Source organism: Pinus tabuliformis, chromosome 5_1 (genome assembly GCF_031772625.1).
Source record: "Pinus tabuliformis cultivar Carrire ecotype Pingquan chromosome 5_1, CPIR1, whole genome shotgun sequence".
NCBI lineage: Eukaryota > Viridiplantae > Streptophyta > Pinopsida > Pinales > Pinaceae > Pinus > Pinus tabuliformis.
This window is the reverse complement of record NC_142305.1, coordinates 690,959,396-690,980,750: the sequence shown is the minus strand read 5'-3', so window position 1 is coordinate 690,980,750 and position 21,355 is coordinate 690,959,396. Positions and strand designations below refer to the sequence as shown.

Genomic DNA, 21,355 nt, shown 5'->3' with positions numbered 1-21,355 from the left:
TTACAATATTCTTTTGGAGAAATGCTTATATATCTAAGCAGGAAGATAAAATTACTATTACATTTTCAAGATAGTAGACAGCCAAAAAAATTAACATTAAACGTCCAACTTGGTTTATCAAGTGATGTATTAAAGTAAATTTGGGGTTTAAAAAAGGCTTCATAAGGAAAATTTTAATATAGTAAAAGCATATGCCATGTTACACTAAGTTAGAGCTGTTATGTAGTGATGGTTTATCTTCGTTGTCTCATTATATTCGATGTGAGCACATCATGTTACTTGTGGGAATTGAACTTGGGTGAGGACGGTAACAATCATTCCTCCCAAGCACTAGAGAAACCCAACTAAAACTCAATGTGTGTGTGTGTGTGTTTTATTTAGTGAAGGTTGATCTAGATTGTCTCATTAATGATAGTTGCTATGTAAGTCGGGTTAATATAAGTTAGTTATAAAATAATATTATATTCTTGGTTATATTATAAACATTGTTGTTATTATATATAATACATATTTGTTAGTTATATATATATATATATATATAGAGAGAGAGAGAGAGAGAGAGAGGGGCACACAAAACATTGAATATACATAACTTATATTGTATATGATACAAGTAACTTATACATCATGTAACTAACAAATGTGTATTATATAGAACAATAAATATAATATAATAACAATGATTATAATATAACTGTGAATATAATATTATTTTATAACTAACTTATACTAACCCTAATAACAATGATTATAATATAATCATGAATATAATATTATTTAATAACTAACTTATACTAACCCTACTTACTTAGCAATTATCATATTGTGACAATGTAGAACAGCCTTCAGTACACAAACAACAATTATGCATAATTTATATAATATATTGTATATGATACGTTATAACTTACATATTGTATAAAGTCTTTACAGTAGATAACTTAAGGACCAATGTGACTTTATTATGATTTAATTAATTTGAGATTTATTTTTTTATACTCAAAGTAGTGATAATATAAAATACTGTATTATTTGGTATTTAAGAATATTTAAATTTGTTGGAAAAACTGAGAGGGAGGTGAATCAGTATTTCAGTTAATTTCATTAATTTTGCACTTTCAGAGCATTAAATATCATTGGCATAAATCAAATCAGATAATCAACATCACACCATATCACATCACATCAATTTTATACAAGAAGTTTTATGTGGAGACCCAATGTGGTAGAAAATCACAATGCTTTCTAATATATTTGATGAGTACAAAAATTTATGAGCACCAACTGAAGGGAAGCACCAACCCCCTAGTACTCAGTTAGAAAGCATTCAGTTTTATTAGGAAGCACCAACTCCCTAAAAGGATATACCAACACACTAGCTTTACAACTGCCAACTGGAAGGATGCACCAACACCTTGTTAGCTTCAATCTGCTGCACTAGCACCACTCTGCCACCTTGAAAGTAAAAGATAGAGCAAGAATTTTGTGGGCTCCTGTACCATGGATAATGACCCACTTACAATGGCATTCAATCAATGATATTTCACTGTTGTCCCTGCTAATACATGCCCAAATCACAGTCTTCAAGATGGCTGATTATGGTTGACTGCTGTAGATCAGACTTTTAGTTCATTTAGCCTTCTACTGAAACTTGTTAAGCATTTACCTTATTCATTGCACAGTGCAATAATAATAACTTATAGAAGAACTTAGAAAACTCATACCTGAGACTTTGATCTTGCAGTGATTGTGTATGATTCCTTGGCACAGATTTGCTTCAGCCAGCTTTCAATTTTGCCTCCAAAAGGACCTCAGAACAGGCCTGATATAGTCTTGGCTAAGGAATAACAATAGAACTTGCCTTAGGTATCCTCTGATCTGCCCCTAAAATCTGTGACTTAATTGTTGAAATAAGTAACTAGGTTCCGTCTGTATAAATAAGAAATGTACTCTTGATTCTTGTATATTGTAAAAGAAAGGAAAATTATTATTGTTATTTTTATAGCATGGGTTTCATTCTCAAGGTCATTTTATTTATAGGGCAAGCACCCATTGAGTGCTTCTAGGGTTTGTTATAGAGCCAATAAGTCAATTGAGTCATTGTCATATGAAGAAGACCACATTGGGCATCTTGTAACATGTCAAAAGAATTATTTTTGTGTCTAAAGCATTGTTGATAATATCGGCGATATTCGAAAATATCGCGATATTTTCGGCAAAACGATACATCGCCGAGAAAATATCGGCAAAATATTGCGATATTTTCAAAATATCGCGATATTTTGAAAATATCGGCAAAATATCGGCTATGTTTAAAAATTTGAAAAAATTATATTTTATGCTTGCCGATATTTTCGATGATATTTCTGAGAAGATGTTTTCTAGACCCTCGCCGATATTTTGTCGATACCGATATTTTTAACACTGGTTTGAAGTGTCAGAATACCCCTCGAAGACCAAGTCGGCCTTGCAATTAAGAATTTGGCCTCGTTAGGGCATGCCATCCTCCTTGGAAGCCTATATACAGGAGAGAATTTGACTTCCTATGGGCATTCATTCATTCTCTTATCATCCAAGCGAAGAAGAAGAAGAAGAAGAAGAAGAAGAAGAAGAAGAAAGGCTAGCGAAGGAGAAAAGAAGGAAGAAGATGAAGTTTTGTGTTGATTCTCCTTCTCTCTCTCACACGTGCGAAGATAAGGCTAGGGTTTTATAGCTACAAGCAAAGTTTTCAAGTTGCAGAAAGATGGTCAAAATTGATGCAAGAAAGGACTATTAGGTCACCTACTAGCCCTAGAAGAAGAAGCAACCCAAGCGAAGGAGCAACGAAACCTTGGAAGCCCTAATTTCCCTCACGTGTGGAAGTAACAACTGTTTGCTGGGGCCAAAAGTTTCAAACTTGCAATGGAGACCAAAATTCTATAGTTGGGGGTCGAAGTTGTGCAACGAGAAGAAATTTGATTGGGTTTGACTTGGATAGAAGAAGCACATTATCAAGAAGGTCTGGCTTGGTCTTGGAAGAGTCTTGGTCTTGGTTTAGAGGTCTTGAAAAATTTCCTTCGTCTGAGTGGTACTTCCTTTTACTTCTCTGGCTCACCACTTTTCTCCCTTTCCCGTCTCTGTGCCCCTCCTTGTTACATGGAACTTTGCATGCTATAGATTTGATTTTTGTTTCAGCCTTTATATAATTTTGATTGAGTTGGCTCATTCTTTTTGAGGATAGACTATATATGTTGTATTTGATTAGTTTATTTAATATTAATTTTATTCAAATATTTAATTAATTAATTTAATTTATAATTTTAATTAAATTGTTTTATTATTTTATTTATCTAAACAATTATAGTTTGTAACATAATTAATATTTTCTTTTGATTAAGGATTTATCATTTGTATATGTAAGGGTGGTATACATATTAAGTACCCAACTTAATATATACATTATATTTTGATAAGTTAGAAATTTACTTCGATGATTGATTTATTAACTTAAGTTTAGATATTCTTCCATATTACTCGGTATGTATACTATTGCAATACATGCGGGTCATGCATATGTAGCTATCATATGGATTTCCACGCATGCTAATATTCACATTCTATTTGTAATTATAGGTACGTCATTACACGATGCGTCCATTGGTAGTGCTATGGTCCCTATCCACTTTTCCCAACTCATTGGCCAGATGAGAGATAGTTCCCATGTGTCTCGGACTACATGGGTAGGATGATGCAAGAACATCAACTGGGAAAGAATATATCACGATTCACATCTTGCTCACAACCATTCGTAGGGAAAGGAGAAGCCACATCTTACAAACACATGTCACAACCACACGTAGGGAAGGGGGAAACCACATCGTACAAACACATGACACAACTACATGTAGGGAAAGGATAAACCACATCCTACATGCATGCAAACCACCAAGAGTAGGGAAAGGATGAACCACGTCCTATATGCATGCTAACCATTAATCAGAGGAAAGATTCTACATGTGGGAAAAGGATGAACCACATCCTACCGACATGTCAACCATCAGTCGTAAGGAATGAGCATCCTACATGTGGGGAAATGATGAACTGCGTCCCACCGACATGTCCACATGTGACAATCAACAAATGCCTATATGCATCCCTCACTGGGTATCCGCAGGAGAAGGTGAACCACTCATCCTATGCATATCTTATCAATCATAGGGGAAGGTGCACCACTCACCCTACACACGTGTCATCAACTGTGGGAGCAGGTGAACCACTCACCCTACACACATGTCAACCATCATGGGGTATCACAAGGGAAGGTGAACCATTCACCCTGTACACCACACACCTATAGGGGAAGGTGAACCACTCACCCTATGGTCGCTCATAGCTCAAGAAGTACCCCAAGGCCCCATGAGCTCCCAGAGTTCAATGTTCAATCTTAACCAAAGATCCCTTCTTATAGGGAACAATGCCAGCCTGCAAGACTATATCTTGGTGATGGTATTGGATCGTCAATGGGAGCCTCATAACATATAGATGTATACACAACAAACATATTGATTTACAACAGAGATCTACTTAGCAATCCTCTGCTTCTTGCATATCTTGATGAAGAAAATATTTAACTGATCTTACTCGCTCTTACTCAAGGAGACCGCAATGTTGATTTCTGGTAGCATCGGATGTGCTCTAAGCCTCAAAATTTGCAGGGAGGCTTTGACACATGTATTCCACAATACCCAAAAATCGTTTTGGGAAATTCCCACCGGAATAAGTTTTATTAAACTAATTAATTATTTTTAATGGGTGCCTAAGTCTAAACTTAGGAAATTAAAATAATTAAAGGGTATTAATCTAATTGTGAGTGAAACTTCTAGAAGAAGATGAGGATCAAGCCAAAATGATATGAGCCATTGATTAGGATCTAATTTGGGTTGTTGATTCTCAACTATAGGATTATAAGAGGAGGCTTGAGGGGCATTTGGAAGAGACATTGAGTAGAGTTCAAAAGATCGAATATCTGAAGCAAAGCAGCCGCTGATGAGAAATTCGAAGTGAGCTTTTGCAGTAAGGGGCAGGGATAGTTCCGGTTGGAGGTTTCTCCCGATCCGGGAATACTCAGCAGAGGAGGTAGAGAGAGATCTAGGAGAGGCAACGCTGAGCTAGAAGAGGATGCAGGGCCACGCAGAGGCAGTTTAAAGCCTTGGGGAGGTCCCAAAATTTGATGGAGGAATCGATTTCTGAGGCCAGAAGCCAGGGTGTGAGACTGGGAGGTGAAAATCGAAGTCCATGGGCAACAAATCGATCAGTAGAAGGGGTGACGCAGTCCCTAGAGGATGTGACGCTAGGCTGATGCAGTGACTGCATAGAGGCAGCCTAGAGGTAGCCAGGGGCTGTTCATTCAGTGGCTAGATCAGCCAGATCTCCAGTGATAGTGTGAGGTAATCTTAGTTATCTCTCTATCAATGATATTCTTTGTACTAGATAGCTAGGATGGCATCCAGAGATTGTATTCAGAAATTACTACTGCATAATAATAAAACCGTCAGTTGCTGCACCGATTTCCCACATTGGGTTTTTCCCGAGACATTTGTCGAAAAATAATTCTGTAGATGTGTTGTGTATTTCTTTCTTGTTCAATTTCTTGTTTTCGCATTTTATTTAATTGGTAAAGGCTGCAATATATTAGTTTCGGTGTTTATTGTAGGAAACAGTAAATAATTTTGTTAAGTAATTAACAAATAGAAGAAACATAATCAGTTGTTGCAGTAGAAATTTGGGCGTCAATTTTTTTTATGTGATATCAGAGAATAGATCGTGAGCAGAAGAGCTCAAAAGTGAAAAGGAAGAGGAGTTTGAATTCACTACAAAGGAAGTAATTTGAAATCGTAGAGGCATCACAGTTCAAAGGCCTGAAGGGTGAAGTTTTGAGGAGAAATCGATTTCTTTGAGTGAGTTGACAGAGAAATTCGATTTCTAGATTGAAGCTTTCTAGTGGCAAAAGGGAGTAGCATATTTTTCCTTGTAGAACAGATCTTTTGCTGGGGCGCAGATATTTTGCAGCAGTTGCTGTCAAAATAGCGTCAGTGGGAGAGAGAGAGACACTTGAGGGAATTTTTTCCTTGGAAAATTCCTAGCCAGGGAATTCGAATTCTCATTTGCTGAGAAACAACAAGGGGCAACAGATCTACTGACTCCAACAGGGAGTGCGTAAGCTAGCCCAACAGTGGCGCAAAGGAGAGAGGAGGTCATTCGACTTTTTCGATTGGTAGAGATGGTAGCTAGTGGATTGCGAGGTCAAGATCGGTTGGGTGGTGCATCCAACTATGTGATCTGGAAGGCGAGGATGTCGTGCCTTTTGGATGAACATTTTCTCAATATTTATGTCGGCATTGTGGTAGCTGAGCTCGTGGATCCAGATTCGCTCAAATGTTACGAAGGAGAGATGGCGAAGGCCAAGCGGATGATCCTCGATGGAGTAAAGGATCATGTAGTATGTCACATCTCAGGCAAAGGGACTACCAAGGAGATGTGGGATGCCTTGTCCATGACTCCACGCTATATCATGGATCTTCCGAGCAACAAAAGATGTACATGGAGCAGAAGATGAGATCCCTACAGATGCAGAGGGGGGAACTCATTGATCCGTTCCTTGCAAAGCTTTAGGAGACCCATGATGAGTTAGCAATTGTTGGGTCAACACCTCAGCCTACCGAGATGGTGAGGCTAGCCCTAAACTCAGTTTTAGAAGAGTGGCAAGTGTTTGTCCAGAGCATCTTGGGCAAGGAAAAATTGCTAGACTTGGAAGGAATGTTGTTAAATTGGCAGCTAGGGCAAAACTCCATGTGGGTCAGCTTATTTATGGCAGCTGATATTTTTATTGGATCCCTCTCGTCGAGAGGTGTAGGATTGATCCAAAGATCATCCAATTCCGATAAGTATTTATGGAGCTATGAATTTATTTTGTTTATGTAATTATTATCAAGCCGTCCAGCTCTTATGTAGGCTCTAGAAGCCCAGCCGACGTGTCTATTCAACTTCTACGTTTTTAGTATAAATAGAAGAGAACTTGAAGACATTTGACACACATCACTTGTGATCTCTCTCCACGTGTTTGGGTTTTGTGGACAGAGAAATCTAGAGGAGAATACGTTGTTCTAAAGGCTGATCTAGCCTTACCCTAGCTGCAGTCAAACAAGGCATAACCGCAGTCTGATTAGAGCTCAAGTGCCCTAGCCGCAGGTCAATCAGCAGTCCTAATCTACGCAGTCTAGGAGGCTTCCATAATGCAGTAAAGGGAGGCTTGAACGCTGTGAAAGGAAACCCTAAACGAGATCTAGCTGCAGTCATAAAGGTTATCTAAGCCACAGTTGGAAAGGCCTGAACCAGCCGTATGTGAAGGCCTAAATCCGCAGTTCTAAAGAGCCCTTATACGCTGTCCAAAGAGGCCCTTACACGCTAAACAGAGGTGCCCTAAATCTGCAGTCTATTGGGCCCTAAATCTCTGTTTTATTGGGCACAGGTAAGGGCATTTCCAGTGAAGGAAGAAGGGACGTTTTAGGTCACTCCTATGACTGTTTTGGAGTGAAAATTAACCAGCAGAAAGGCCACAATAAAGGAGACAGAATTCTGGGCTGTTTTGAATATTATGTATGGGTTGGAAACTCTGTTTCAGCAGGCCGTGGGTACAGGAAGCCATCTGTGGTAGGCAACAGGCCCTAAGCCCACTGAAAAGGCATTGCATGGGACTGTTTGGTGGCTAGATTGAGCCCTAATCAACAACGTGGAGGCAGAGGACTTATACAAGGGTAGGACACTGTTTTTGAAGGTTGTTTGGTGACTTGGTTAAGGGCTGTTGGAGCATATGGATGCCCTAACTAGTCACAGTTAGGAACAACAGTGAAAACATATTGGAACATCAATTTGTGCCTTGTGTTGGATCAAGGAAGTTGGCTAGTTTTGGATCAGATTGTTGGACAGCCTGTGGGAGCAAATTTGAAGGCTTGATTGGGTGATCGTAAGCCTTCATCAGTGCAGATCTGACAGTGTTGTAGCATGATGATGCAAGGGCAGCATGATGATGCATGAGCAGCATGAAGTATGAAGTCATGGACAACTTGATGTATGGGCAGCACAGTGATCATGAGCAGCATGAAGATGCATGATGCAGCATGATGGTGTTACACGGTAAGGTGCAGCAGATGAACGAAATGGATAGGTGAAGTTTTCACCTTGGAGATTCAGTTGAAACAGAATGTCTTCAACTGATCTCATCATTATAAGAAATGATCTATGCTCAGATCCAGATAAGTCAAAGTGTTGACTTCTGTTGTAAATGTATTATCTCTCTCTCTCTCTTTCTCTGCTGAACTTTGAAGATAAAAGAAGATTTGATCAAAGGGTTTCCCCACACATTGTGGGGTTTGTCCCTGGCTCGCGCCATATCTTGTGTCCTCTTGTCTTGGCTTGTCTTCTGCATATTATATTTATGTTCTATCTGCAGTTTATCGTAATGCTGATGTGATTGCTAACTGTGAAAATTTAAATAAATTGCTCTAGCATAGAACATACCTAATCTTAACATGGTATCGGAGTTGAGGTGAAGACAATGCCCAAGCAAGAGTGAAAGAGCAATCACCAAAGATAGTTGGGACAAGACAAAAGGATCAATGGGTTCTTTACACTTCACTTAGGGTGAAGTTGAAGCAGAGCATATTATTAGAATGGCGTAACAGAACTTCTGATGGTATACCTAAAGATCACTTCATTGGGAAGTTCGGATATAAGGGTGGATGGAAAGGTAGATGTCTTGGTTATGAGTTCTGCCCTTATGCGAAGGAGTGTTCGAATGACAGAGATGCAGGTCATCAAAGACACATCCAACTCTTCAAGGAAGCAATGAACCCTGGTAAGAAGAACCAAATGTTGTTTCTGATAAAGGAGTGTTATCTTGTATTGGCCCTCTCCTTTAGATTCTTTGGGAATCTGGCATATTGGTTGTAGTACTTCAAGGCACTTCATCAGATAGAAGGGTGCACTCTCTAATTTGACAGAGATGGAAACAATCGTGGGATTACACTTGGAGCCGACGCCAACTATCCTGAAAAAGGGAATGGAAGTCAAAGGTTTTATGGTGGCATTCGTCAATGGAAAGGTCCACAGGCTTGGAACAACCCGAGGAATTTGAGACTCATGTATACAGATGGAAGAAATCCCTCTATGGCTTGAAGAAAATCACCTCGGGCGTAGTATGAGAGGATTGATAGCTGTCTAATGCAGCTGAGGAGTGAAACCGATCCAAACCATTACTCGAAGGTTGTGGATGATAAACCTCTCGTACCGACACCTATGTCTAACAGGTGCAGACCCTCTCATTTGTAGAAGATAGAGGGAGTTGGATTCTGAATGTGAGAAGATAAGCTGCAAGCTTGTGACTGCCTCGAGGATCTTAACTTTCAGAAGTTATATGGTAATGATGTCGGACCAGATTTGGGAAATGCCTCTGAGTTTCATAAACTCATTCGTGTTGATGTTCTTGGAGAACCTCTGTCCGAACATCTGTGTTGCAGTTAGCATGGTGAGCTCATATTTGGTTGAGCCTCACTAGATTGGTGCCAAGAGATATCTTCAGGGCACAATCTCTCATGAATTGAGATACACTGCCGGAAATATGAAACCACATGATTATTCGAATGATGAGTGGGCAGGAAGTATGGAGGATCACTAGAGCACTTCTCAGTGCTGTTCGGAATCTGCCTTGATATCCTGGATGAGCAGGAAGCATAAGTCGGTGACTCTGAGCATCACCAAGGCAGAATACATTGCTGATGGTATGGCCTTCTGTGAGGCAGTCTGGTTGCTGAAGCTCTTCAGTGAGCTGTTTGTACACATGATGAATACCATTGTGAATCTCTGTGACAACCAGAGATGGGATTCGATTATTGAGGAATCCCGTATTTGACAATTGCTCCAGCAGATAGACATCAAATACTGCCTTATCTGGGATATGGAAAGTCGATGAGCAAGGAGGCTCCATCGCACTGAGATGATATACAGGTCGCTAAAGCCCCGAGGGAAAGATCAAATTTGTGATTTTCTCGAATGACTTGGAGTCATCAAGAGACCTTTGTAAAAGGGTCCTGCATGTTGCATACATTGAGCTTTGGGAGCTCTGGGGGCTTGCAGTTCCACTGGAGCAACATACGACCACAGGGTGACTGACCCTCCCCTGGTGGTGCGCACTGAAACAAGATGATTCGCTCTCTTGTGGGACAAGATGATTCGCTCTCTTGTGTAGCAGGATGTTTAGTTCTCCTGTGAGGCCTGGATTGATGTGTTCTCCATGGCAGCCTGGATTGATGTGTTCTCCATGGCGATTGTAGCAGGATTGATGTGTTCTCCTGTGAGGACAGGATTGATTAAGTTCTCCTGTCGAGGCTTCCTACTTCCCTGGGACTCATGGGAAGTACCTCTCATCTGATCAATGAGCAGGGAAATGAAGTTAGGGACCATAGTAATACCGATGGACGCATCGTTGTATCTACCGTACTCCCTACGCTAGGATGTCCTCCATTGATCTGGGATCAATGATACTGGTCTGGGACCAGTGGTAGGAGTTGTACATGCTATGACGCTGACTTCGGGTCGGTTGAGACTGGTCTGGGACCAGTGGTACATACTCCGAGACTGACTTCGTGTCAGTGCAGTACTGGTCTGGGACCAGTGAGAGTGGTACATACTATGACCCTGACTTCGGGTCGGTTGAGACTGGTCTGGGACCAGTGGTACACTCTCTGAGACTGCGATACTGGTCTGGGACCAGTGGTAGGAGTGGTACTTACTATGAAGCTGACTTCGGGTCAGTTGAGACTGGTCTGGGACTAGTGGTATGCACTCTGAGACTGACTTCAGGTCAGTGGAGAATGATATGACTCATTCTCGATCAATTCTTCTTCTTCATAGTTCAGCGGAGATGAGCAGAGCAGAGCTAGCAGAGCTGAGCAGAACAGAGGTAGCAGAGTCAACAGAGCTGAGCAGAGCAAAGCTAGCAGAGCCAGCAAAGCTGAGCAGAGCTAAGCAAAGCTGAGTAGAGTAGAGCAGAGCCAGCAGAGCTGAGCAAAGATGGGCAGAGCAGTGCAGGGCACTGATGGCAGAGATAGTACAGTCGGACATATGGATCAACAGATGGAGTTCCCCCTAGTTGAGAGGGAGTGTTAAATTGGCAACTAGGTCAAAACTCCATGTGGGTCAGCTTATTTATGGCAGCTGATATTTTTATTGGATCCCTCTCGTCGAGAGGTGTAGGATTGATCCAAAGATCATCCAATTCCGATAAGTATTTATGGAGATATGAATTTATTTTGTTTATGTAATTATTATCAAGCCGACCAGCTCTTATGTAGGCTCTAGAAGCCCAGCCGACGTGTCTATTCAACTTCTACGTTTTTAGTATAAATAGAAGAGAACTTGAAGACATTTTACACACATCACTTGTGATCTCTCTCCACGTGTTTGGGTTTTGTGGACAGAGAAATCTAGAGGAGAATACGTTGTTCTAAAGGCTGATCTAGCCTTACCCTAGCTGCAGTCAAACAAGGCATAACCGCAGTCTGATTAGAGCTCAAGTGCCCTAGCCGCAGGTCAATCAGCAGCCCTAATCTACGCAGTCTAGGAGGCTTCCATAACGCAGTAAAGGGAGGCTTGAACGCTGTGAAAGGAAACCCTAAACGAGATCTAGCTACAGTCATAAAGGTTATCTAAGCCACAGTTGGAAAGGTCTGAACCAGCCGTATGTGAAGGCCTAAATCCACAGTTCCAAAGAGCCCTTATACGCTGTCCAAAGAGGCCCTTACACGCTAAACAGAGGTGCCCTAAATCTGCAGTCTATTGGGCCCTAAATCTCTGTTTTATTGGGCACAGGTAAGGGCATTTCCAGTGAAGGAAGAAGGGACGTTTTAGGTCACTCCTATGACTGTTTTGGAGTGAAAATTAACCAGCAGAAAGGCCACAATAAAGGAGACAGAATTCTGGGCTGTTTTGAATATTATGTATGGGCTGGAAACTCTGTTTCAGCAGGCCGTGGGTACAGGAAGCCATCTGTGGTAGGCCGCAGGCCCTAAGCCCACTGAAAAGGCATTGCATGGGACTGTTTGGTGGCTAGATTGAGCCCTAATCAACAACGTGGAGGCAGAGGACTTATACAAGGGTAGGACACTGTTTTTGAAGGTTGTTTGGTGACTTGGTTAAGGGCTGTTGCAGCATATGGATGCCCTAACTAGTCACAGTTAGGAACAACAGTGAAAACAGATTGGAACATCAATTTGTGCCTTGTGTTGGATCAAGGAAGTTGACTAGTTTTGGATCAGATTGTTGGACAGCTTGTGGGAGCAAATTTGAAGGCTTGATTGGGTGATCGTAAGCCTTCATCAGTGCAGATCTGACAGTGTTGTAGCATGATGATGCAAGGGCAGCATGATGATGCATGAGCAACATGAAGTATGAAGTCATGGACAACTTGATGTATGGGCAGCACAGTGATCATGAGCAGCATGAAGATGCATGATGCAGCATGATGGTGTTACACGGTAAGGTGCAGCAGATGAACGAAATGGATAGGTGAAGTTTTCACCTTGGAGATTCAGTTGAAACCAGTGTTGCACACATCGCGATCGGGATTTAATCGGCGCCGGGAAAAAAGCGGAAAAAATCGTTAAAATCGGGAAAAAATCGGAAAAAAGCGGGAAAAAATCGTTTGGCACAAAAATATTCATTTTTTTTCAATTTTTTTAATATCTAAACCATCTACAACATAAAATAAATACATTGACACATAAATATGATAAAAAAACTAATATATAAGATGTTTAATATCATTTCTAGCGCTAAAATCACACATAACATTGAATCATGTCCTGAATAGTAAGTCCTGAGTCCCAAGTCCAACTCAGCCTCAAAATATCAACAAAAAATATGATAATGTATCTCATCATGTCATAATGTCATATACAATAAAATGAAAGTCTAATCCTATTGATTTCCTCTGCCCCTCTTGCGAGAAAATGGCACAACTTTCTCTTTCCCTCTAGATGTAGAAGCTGGTGCCTGTGGTGGTGGAAATGGCAGTGGAGTCTGACGTGCTCTAGAAGCTGAAGAACTAGTAGTAGCAGCTACAGGAGGCTGAGGTGGACGGAGACCACGTCCTCTACTGGTGGTAGTGGTAGCCCGGGTAGGCGGTGTCACCTCCTCCTCCTGCTCCTCCAACTCCTCCTCCTCCTGCTCCTGCTCCTGCTCCTGCTCCTGCTCCTCCTCCCCCTCCTCCTCCCCCTCATCCTGCACTAACCAATCCTCAGTGGGATCCATGAGAGGCCTCTCGGTCTCAACCCTCCATTCAGCAGTGGTGTCAATCCCATCCAATGAGATGGCTTCCGTATCAGGTGTCTTCTCTAGTTGTTTCACCCACAATCGAAGATTGTAGTAGACATAGACCATGTCATTAAGTCTATGGGACTCCAACCTGTACAAAGTTCATGAAATAATAAATTAATAATTAATATTATAAAAAAAATATTGTTTAAAACTTTAATGAATTCAAAAATTTATTTGGAAATTTGCAATATTTTAAATGTTTAAGTGTTAACCTATTGCGCTTCTTGTTGTGTATTTTTTCAAATACACTCCAATTGCGCTCACATCCCGAGGAGCTGCATGTTTGGCTGAGGATCCGCACGGCAAGATTTTGCAAAAGGGGTACTCTGCCACCATACATCTTCCACCATGCGTCTACAACAAAATTACAAAGAAAATTTTAAATAAACATAAGAAAAAAATGGAATTTGAAGAAACAATGAAATTTGAAACAAAGTTACAAAGTACATACTACAAACTAAAAAATACCTGGCATTTTAACCGTCCTATCAATGACAGCCATCTCAAAGCCAAATGTGCCAGCTGACAACTTATATTGCTCAATTTGTCTAGAGACCTCCATACGTTCTTCTGAAGTTCTCACCATCTTCTGGACACAGGTTAATAATCCTTCCACGACCTCAACATCAAAATTAAACCCACATGCATAAGAAAATGCAGGGTTCAGGAAAAGGCCAGCAGCATGAATGGGACGATGGAGTGTGTTGTTCCATCGCTCATCAATGACGTTCCATAGAAGGAGTTGTCTCTGGAACCCATCATCTCCCTTGTCATCATAGTAGGACCGAATGGCTTCTTTGGCCCTATCCATGGCTTCATACAAATAGCCCATTGCGGGCTTCTCACCATCAACCAACCGAAGAACCTTTACCAAAGGTTCTGTAACAGCGCACACCTCCTGCACTCCCGCCCAGAAGTCCTCCTGGTATGAAACTAGTCTGCAGACGGCCTCTCCTTTTGGTTTGCGGCTCATTGACGAAGCACGCCACTCCTCTGAAAGAAACATTCTCTTCAAATCCCACATAGAATTCAAGAGGGATTGAAGAGATATGAAACTCGTCGCAAACCGTGTAATGGCGGGGCGCACCAACTCTTTGTTGTTGGTGCATTTTCTCATCAAGCTAAGCACAGATGTGTGATTGTAAATAAATTTTGTGATGCTTTTTGATGAGTCAACAACCTCTTTGACAAAGGGAATTTTCCCAATGTCCTCTAACATCAAATCAATACAATGGGCAGCACAAGGTGTCCAAAATAAAGTAGGATGCCTGTCCATAAGCATTCTACCAGCAGCAACATAATTTGCAGCATTGTCCGTTATGACTTGGACAACATTTTCTGCACCCACCTCCAAAATAAACACATCCAGCAAATCACATAAAGTTTTTGCATCTTTGATTTGATGAGTTGCATCAACAGATTTGATAAACATAGTCCCCAAGGGACAACTAACCAAGAAGTTTATAAGGGTTCTCCCCTTTTGGTCAGTCCAACCATCTGACATAACAGTGCATCCTGTTTGTGCCCATGATGCCCTAAAATCCTCCAATCTTTGGGTGCAGTCACGCTTTTCATCTTGAAGAAGCCGGCCTCTGAAATCATGAAGAGAAGGGAGTTTGTACCCCGGGCCAACACTGGCAATAGCATCAACAGTAGGTTGGAAAAATGGATTATTCCTTATAATGCTGAAAGGAATATCACTCCAGAGGAGAAATTTTGTCATCAACTTGTCAGCTTTTTCTTTTTCAGTTCTTTTTAGCATTGAACCAATAGTTGGTTGTGAACCAGGTGTGGTTCGAGGAACAAAATATGATGATGCAGCTACCGGATTGACTGACGCTGCAGTAGAACCTGTGCCACTTGGCCCACTTTCTTCAACTGACCTTTTTAGTTGCCTTTTGAGTTCTTCTTTGGCGTCTCTAGTGTGCTCTAATTCTCCCAATGCTCTCATGGCTTTTTGGATAATTTCAGCATTTGTCTTTAGACAGGGCCCCACATCACGTCCAGGGATTTGTGCAAGGTGGAACTTCAACCTGTACACCCCCCGAATATTTCCTTTCCACACAACTTGCAATACAAGTTTTGTCTATCATTCGGAGTTTTAGGGTCACCATATTCCCAGAAAGGATCCAATTTCCTTGGCATGTTTGTTTTTGAATTTTGAATTTGCAAACCTATGGAAAAATAAGGATTAGGAAATAGGAATTTAGGATTACATAAATGATAATAGTAAATACAAATTACAATTTAGCATTTGCAAAATTACAAGCTAATTATTTCCAAAATCCCAATTTCTAAACCCAAGTTACCCAACCAAATGCCAAAAAACAATGAAAAATAAAAAAAAATAAACAATGTTTAAAGAAAATGAGAAAATAAAAATAAAAAATTGGTTCTCATAGTCATAACAAATAACCCATCCCAAATCAATGAAAAATTTCCAAAAATTCTTTAAAAACAATGAAAAACAAAGTTTTTATAGAACCAAAACAAAAAAAAAATTAATCTACATACCTGGTTTATGGACAAATTGGCGATCTTGGCTTGGATTCCTCCTAAAATCGCTTCGATTCGCTCCCACAACCGACGGCAACCCTCTCCCTCACTTCTTCTCCTTCTCCTCCGCGGCGGACTGCTGAATGAATTAAAAAAAAATCGTTTTTCCCATATAAAACCCCGCTGCCGCGCGCCCTCACGATTTTAAGTGAAAAAATCGCGATTTTATCGAAAAAATCGCGATTTTTTCGATAAAAATCGCTATAAAAAAAAGGGGCGATTTTTTCGATAAAAATCGCGCTTTGAATCGGCGAAATTAAAAAATCGCGCTTTTACGATAAAATCGCGATTTTAACAACACTGGTTGAAACAGAATGTCTTCAACTGATCTCATCATTATAAGAAATGATCTATGCTCAGATCCAGATAAGTCAAAGTGTTGACTTCTGTTGTAAATGTATTATCTCTCTCTCTCTCTCTTTCTCTGCTGAACTTTGAAGATAAAAGAAAATTTGATCAAAGGGTTTCCCCACACATTGTGGGGTTTGTCCCTGGCTCGCGCCATATCTTGTGTCCTCTTGTCTTGGCTTGTCTTCTGCATATTATATTTATGTTCTATCTGCAGTTTATCATAATGCTGATGTGATTGCTAACTGTGAAAATTTAAATAAATTGCTCTAGCATAGAACATACCTAATCTTAACAAATGTGGGCCGCTCTTCAGCAAGAAGAGATGAGGAGAGACTTGGTCAAGTGTAAACTTGATGGTAGCAACAACAGTGGGTCGAAGCCCAAGGAGGAGGATGAGAATGCAGCCCTCGCATCTAAGGGTCAGAAGGAGCAACGAAAGAAGAAGAAAGATATTTCGAAGATCAAGTGTTTCTTGTGTGGCGAACTTGGTCACTACGCTACACAGTGTCCTCTCAAGAAGAAGGAGAAGGACGAGAAGCATGATCCAAAGGCTACGTCTGCATAGATCGAGGAGGAGTTTGCCATGATCACCCAGAGGTGGGGTGATATAGAACTGTAATTCGAAAGAATTGCAGGTGGGCAGGATCCTTGAGGAGTCCACCTCTTGGATCAATACCTTGCTATAGGAGCCCAGATCAGTAGTAGCAGGATGGACCAGGGCAGTTGGTGTAGAGGAGTGGGATAGTTGCAGTGGCTAAGAGCACCAGAGACTGAGCAACATAGAGCAGAATTGGCAGCAGTGCAGTTGGGACAACGCAAAGTTAGCAACAGTGCAGAGGCTTCAGAGGGTCAGTGCAGAGAATCGAGATTAGCAACCGTCAAAACTCCAACGACAGATGCAACATTCTGAACACCTTTTCAGTAATTTTGGATGCTTTTTCGTTGCTGATGTAGTAGCAACAACATTTGGAGAAGGGTTGCAATACAGACACAGTGTTGATAGTGGCAAGGTCAACAGCAGTACGAATGCAGTTTTTGCGCAGTAGTTGGTGGGCAGTGATGTCAAACATCAGTGACAGAGGGAGGTGTTACAAAGAAGGGTGATGCTTCAGCAGGTTGTATTACTAGAGCACATTCCTCGCTAAGAGGGAGTGTTGGTTTCTGGTACCATCGGATGTGCTCTAAGCCTCAAAATTTGCAGGGAGGCTTGGACACATGTATTTGACAATACCCATAAATTGTTTTGGGAAATTCCACTCGGAATTAGTTTTATTAAAATAATTAATTATTTTTAATGGGTGCCTAAGTCTAAACTAGGAAATTAAAATAATTAAAGGGTATCAATCTAACTCCTGGTGAAACTTCTAGAAGAAGATGAGGATCAAAGAAAAACAATCTAAGCCATTGAGTAGGATCTAATATGGGTCATTGATTCTCAACTGGAGGATTATAAAAAGAGGCTTGAGGGGGCATTTGGAAGAGACATTGAGTAGAGTTCAGAAGATTGAATTTTTGAAGCAGAGCAACTGCCGGTGAGAAATTCGAAATGAGATTTTGCAGTAAGGGGTAGGGATAGTTTTGGTTGGAGATTTCTCCCAATCCGGGAATACTCAGCAGAGGAGGCAAAGAGAGATTCGGGAGAGGCAATGTAGAGCCAGAAGAGGCTGACGTCGGGCCACGCAGAGGCAGCGTAGGTTGATGCAGAGCCTTGAGGAGGTCCTAAAATTTGCTAGAGGAATCAATTTTAGAGGCTAAAAGCCGGGGTGTGAGACTGGGAGGTGAAAGTCGAAGTTCCTGGGCAGAAAATCGATCAACAGAAGGGGCGACGCAGTCCCTAGAGGCTGTGACGCTGGGCTGACGCAGTGACTGCGCAGAGGCAGCACAGAGGCAGCCAGGTGCTGTTCATTCAGTGGCTGGATCAGTCAGATCTCTAGTGATAGTGTGAGGTAATCTCACTTATCTCTCTGTCGTGATATTCTTTGTACTAGATAGCTAGGAGGGCATCTAGAGATTGTATTCAGAAATTACTGCTGCATAATAATAAAACCCTCAGCTGCTGCACCGGTTTTCCCACACAAGGTTTTTCTGGGGACATTTGTCCAAAAATAACTGTGTAGATGTGTTGTGTATTTCTTTCTTGTTCAGTTTCTTGTTTACGCATTTTATTTAAATGGTGAGGGCTGAAGTGTATTAGTTTCGGTGTTTACTATAGGAAACAATAAATAATTTTGTTCAGTAATTAACAAATAGAAGAAACATAATCAGTTGCTGCAGTAGAAATTTGGGCATCCAATTTTTCACACACAAGCCTAAGCTTGTCTTTCCAGAGTGCAAAGTGTCCATCAGGCAACCCGCTCATCATGAGATTTATCCACTCAAACGTGCCATAAAACAGGAATGTCCTTTGCTGTAACCATATAAAATGGTATTTGGTGTCAACAGGTGAAACACTGGATTCTCTGAATCCTATTCTGCAATATACAACAATATGTGCATAAACAACTACTGAAGAGTTTCCTTAAATTTATACATTTGGCTTCAATACTGCTTTAGAGTAACAGACTTCAGACTTTGATTTATTCACAGTGGATTCCATGAGTTATAGCACTTGGATGTGCACTTTCCATTTATCATATTGTCAGACCAGCAAGTTTGGGCAATGTACTTCAGACCTTACAGAAATATCTCAATAAGCAGCTATCTTTTAAGGGGCTTATCCATGGATCCACTCAGAGTCTTTATAGCGAGGCATATGATGGGTGTTTATCAAGAACACCAGGGATCCTATATATCAGCAGCTTCTCCATCTCATCAGATTATAAGCTGAAGAAGAAATCAACTCCTTCTTACATTGATAAGAGAGAGGATCATCATCTGCAGAAAATCATCATTAATAACTGAATCATAGATCCCTCTGAATATCGGGAAAGAAACCTTGCCCATCGAGTTATCTGTAGCCTGCTATTAATCCTTTGGTCCAAGAGCCAAAGTCATCCAATCCTTGTCATGTGGCTTTTCAGATATCAAAGAAGTATCATATCATTATTAGAGTCATTATATCATAATCAACTGTCTTGACTTATCTAATGATCTTGGATATGGACATCCTTTTTGTAATAATCATTGGGCAAAAGGAGATATGAAGCCAATTGATCATTTCTGCTTGAAGAGGAGCTGACAAACTTCAACTCCCTTTAAATTTCCTGGAGGAGATTTCGATGATTTGGTTGATTAGGCCGGAGGAAGTATGTTGTCAACTTACGGAAACGACAGGAGCACTGCAATCATCTCCTAAGCCTATCTATTGTCATGGAGATCAAGATAATGGTGATAGCTCAGACAGTAATGGTGATAGCCACATTGTCATCAGAGACTCGGATAGATGGTAAGGTTCCTCCTTGCTATCATCAGTGATGAAAATGCATATCCCCATCTGTGTCGAGAAATCTTCACATCTGCCTCTGTACTGATCAAAGACCTGCAATAGGGTGTCAAGATCTCATATGTGTTCTTTTAGAGTGGAGATTTCTAACTTCACCCCTTATCCATGATGCCAAAGACAAAGGTGCTGTAATAAACAAGAACTCTGTATACAGGTGCACACATACTGTCTATTATCCTTTATTCAATTCTTACAGCCAACAGAGATGCAGGGTATATGATAGAACCCATTGTATCATGAAAGTTGATGCACCTGTTGTTACTTTGAGAATTCTTGACAATGATACTGAGGAGTCAAGCTAATTCACTTCCAATCAGGCCTTTTGGGTCATGGATACTATTGTTGTCTGGAGATGCCTTGCATTTTACGACAATGATTCTGTCCTGAACAACTCATAGTGACAAACTAGAGATTCCCTTCAGAATTTGAAATATCTTCAACTGTCGTGACAACTGGGTATACCAACAAACCTTCTACAAGATGATAGATAGGGCAACGATACAGTTTTGTCTTTTCAGGCATTAATCCATGAGCTCACACATCTCTGATTAACAAATACTATAGTAGTACAACATGAATGCCAAGACTATAATTTAAAATATGCTTTCCACTGTCCATCATTTCACCATGGTTGTCAATATACTCAAGGTCATTTGATCAATAATATAAATTTGTCCTCTCTGTACTCATGAACAATAAATGAAGGGCTGCATATTAATTACTGATAGGCTGCTACAGTGACCACCATTAGGCGATACTAACAATGCTGCAGGAGAGATATACAGAATTACCTTTGAATCAAACTAAACTTTCAGTCTCTATGTGAAACTCGTAATCTGATTCGAATTACAGCTTGAATTTGTAATATAATCAGTTCAAGGAAGGATGCAGGCTTCTTGATGACAGAGACAGTCTTCCATTCTTAAGACATGACGGAGGTTTATGACTGCTGGAGGTTGGCTTTCTTAGAGGGTAGGGACAGATTATGGCCCTTCAGTCATATGGATAAATTTACAACTATAAGGAGACTCGGCTCCATCTCAACTTATTTGGTTCCAACAGAACTCGAGATTTTGGGCAGAGCTGTACCCAACTGATTCTGAATGAATGTATATGATTCAAAAATTCTCAAGACATACATTGCCATAATGCTTCTGCTCCTTGCTATGCGATGAAATCATGTCAGTACATGGCTATAGAAACTGATACATGATGCCACAGATCCTGAGATGACAATCAGTACAATCATAACTATGAGCAATCATGCTATATTGCTGTTGTAATAATGCCGAGATATACATGGCATGTTGATGTGATCAAAATAAAAGAGCTGAATGTCAATGCTAAACCAAGGTCCTGTATTTGTGCAAGTGCGAGACAGTCATAAGGATACTAGTACAAGTCATAGTCCTGTAGAGTGTGTGAGGTCCTGAGGTAAATGAGTCCATTAGTAAACTTCTTATATCAGAATTGCTTCCTTTGATAAGATATACAAACTTGCATGGCAATTTGGCTACCTTTTTGAACACAGGGATCATGGGAACTTGGCCTGTAATTTTAGTCACTGATAAGGGCTTCCAAAGAGGGTTCTCTCTC

At 40.7% G+C, this 21,355-nt stretch overlaps 2 protein-coding genes across 10 annotated transcripts in view; one reads left to right on the top strand and one right to left on the bottom strand.

The window, feature by feature from the left end:
- The window catches only part of ABCA1 (ATP-binding cassette A1), a 380,643-nt gene that overhangs the window by 343,518 nt on the left and 15,770 nt on the right, over positions 1-21,355 (top strand). The window lies entirely within an intron of this gene.
- Positions 12,652-15,270, bottom strand: LOC149166829 (uncharacterized). The gene is made up of 2 exons (XM_089431416.1): positions 13,623-15,270; positions 12,652-13,498 (listed from the first exon to the last, which is right to left on the bottom strand). The coding sequence occupies exon 1, from the start codon at positions 15,170-15,172 to the stop codon at positions 13,868-13,870; it is 1,305 nt and encodes a 434-aa protein (XP_089287542.1). The 5' UTR covers positions 15,173-15,270; the 3' UTR covers positions 12,652-13,498; positions 13,623-13,867.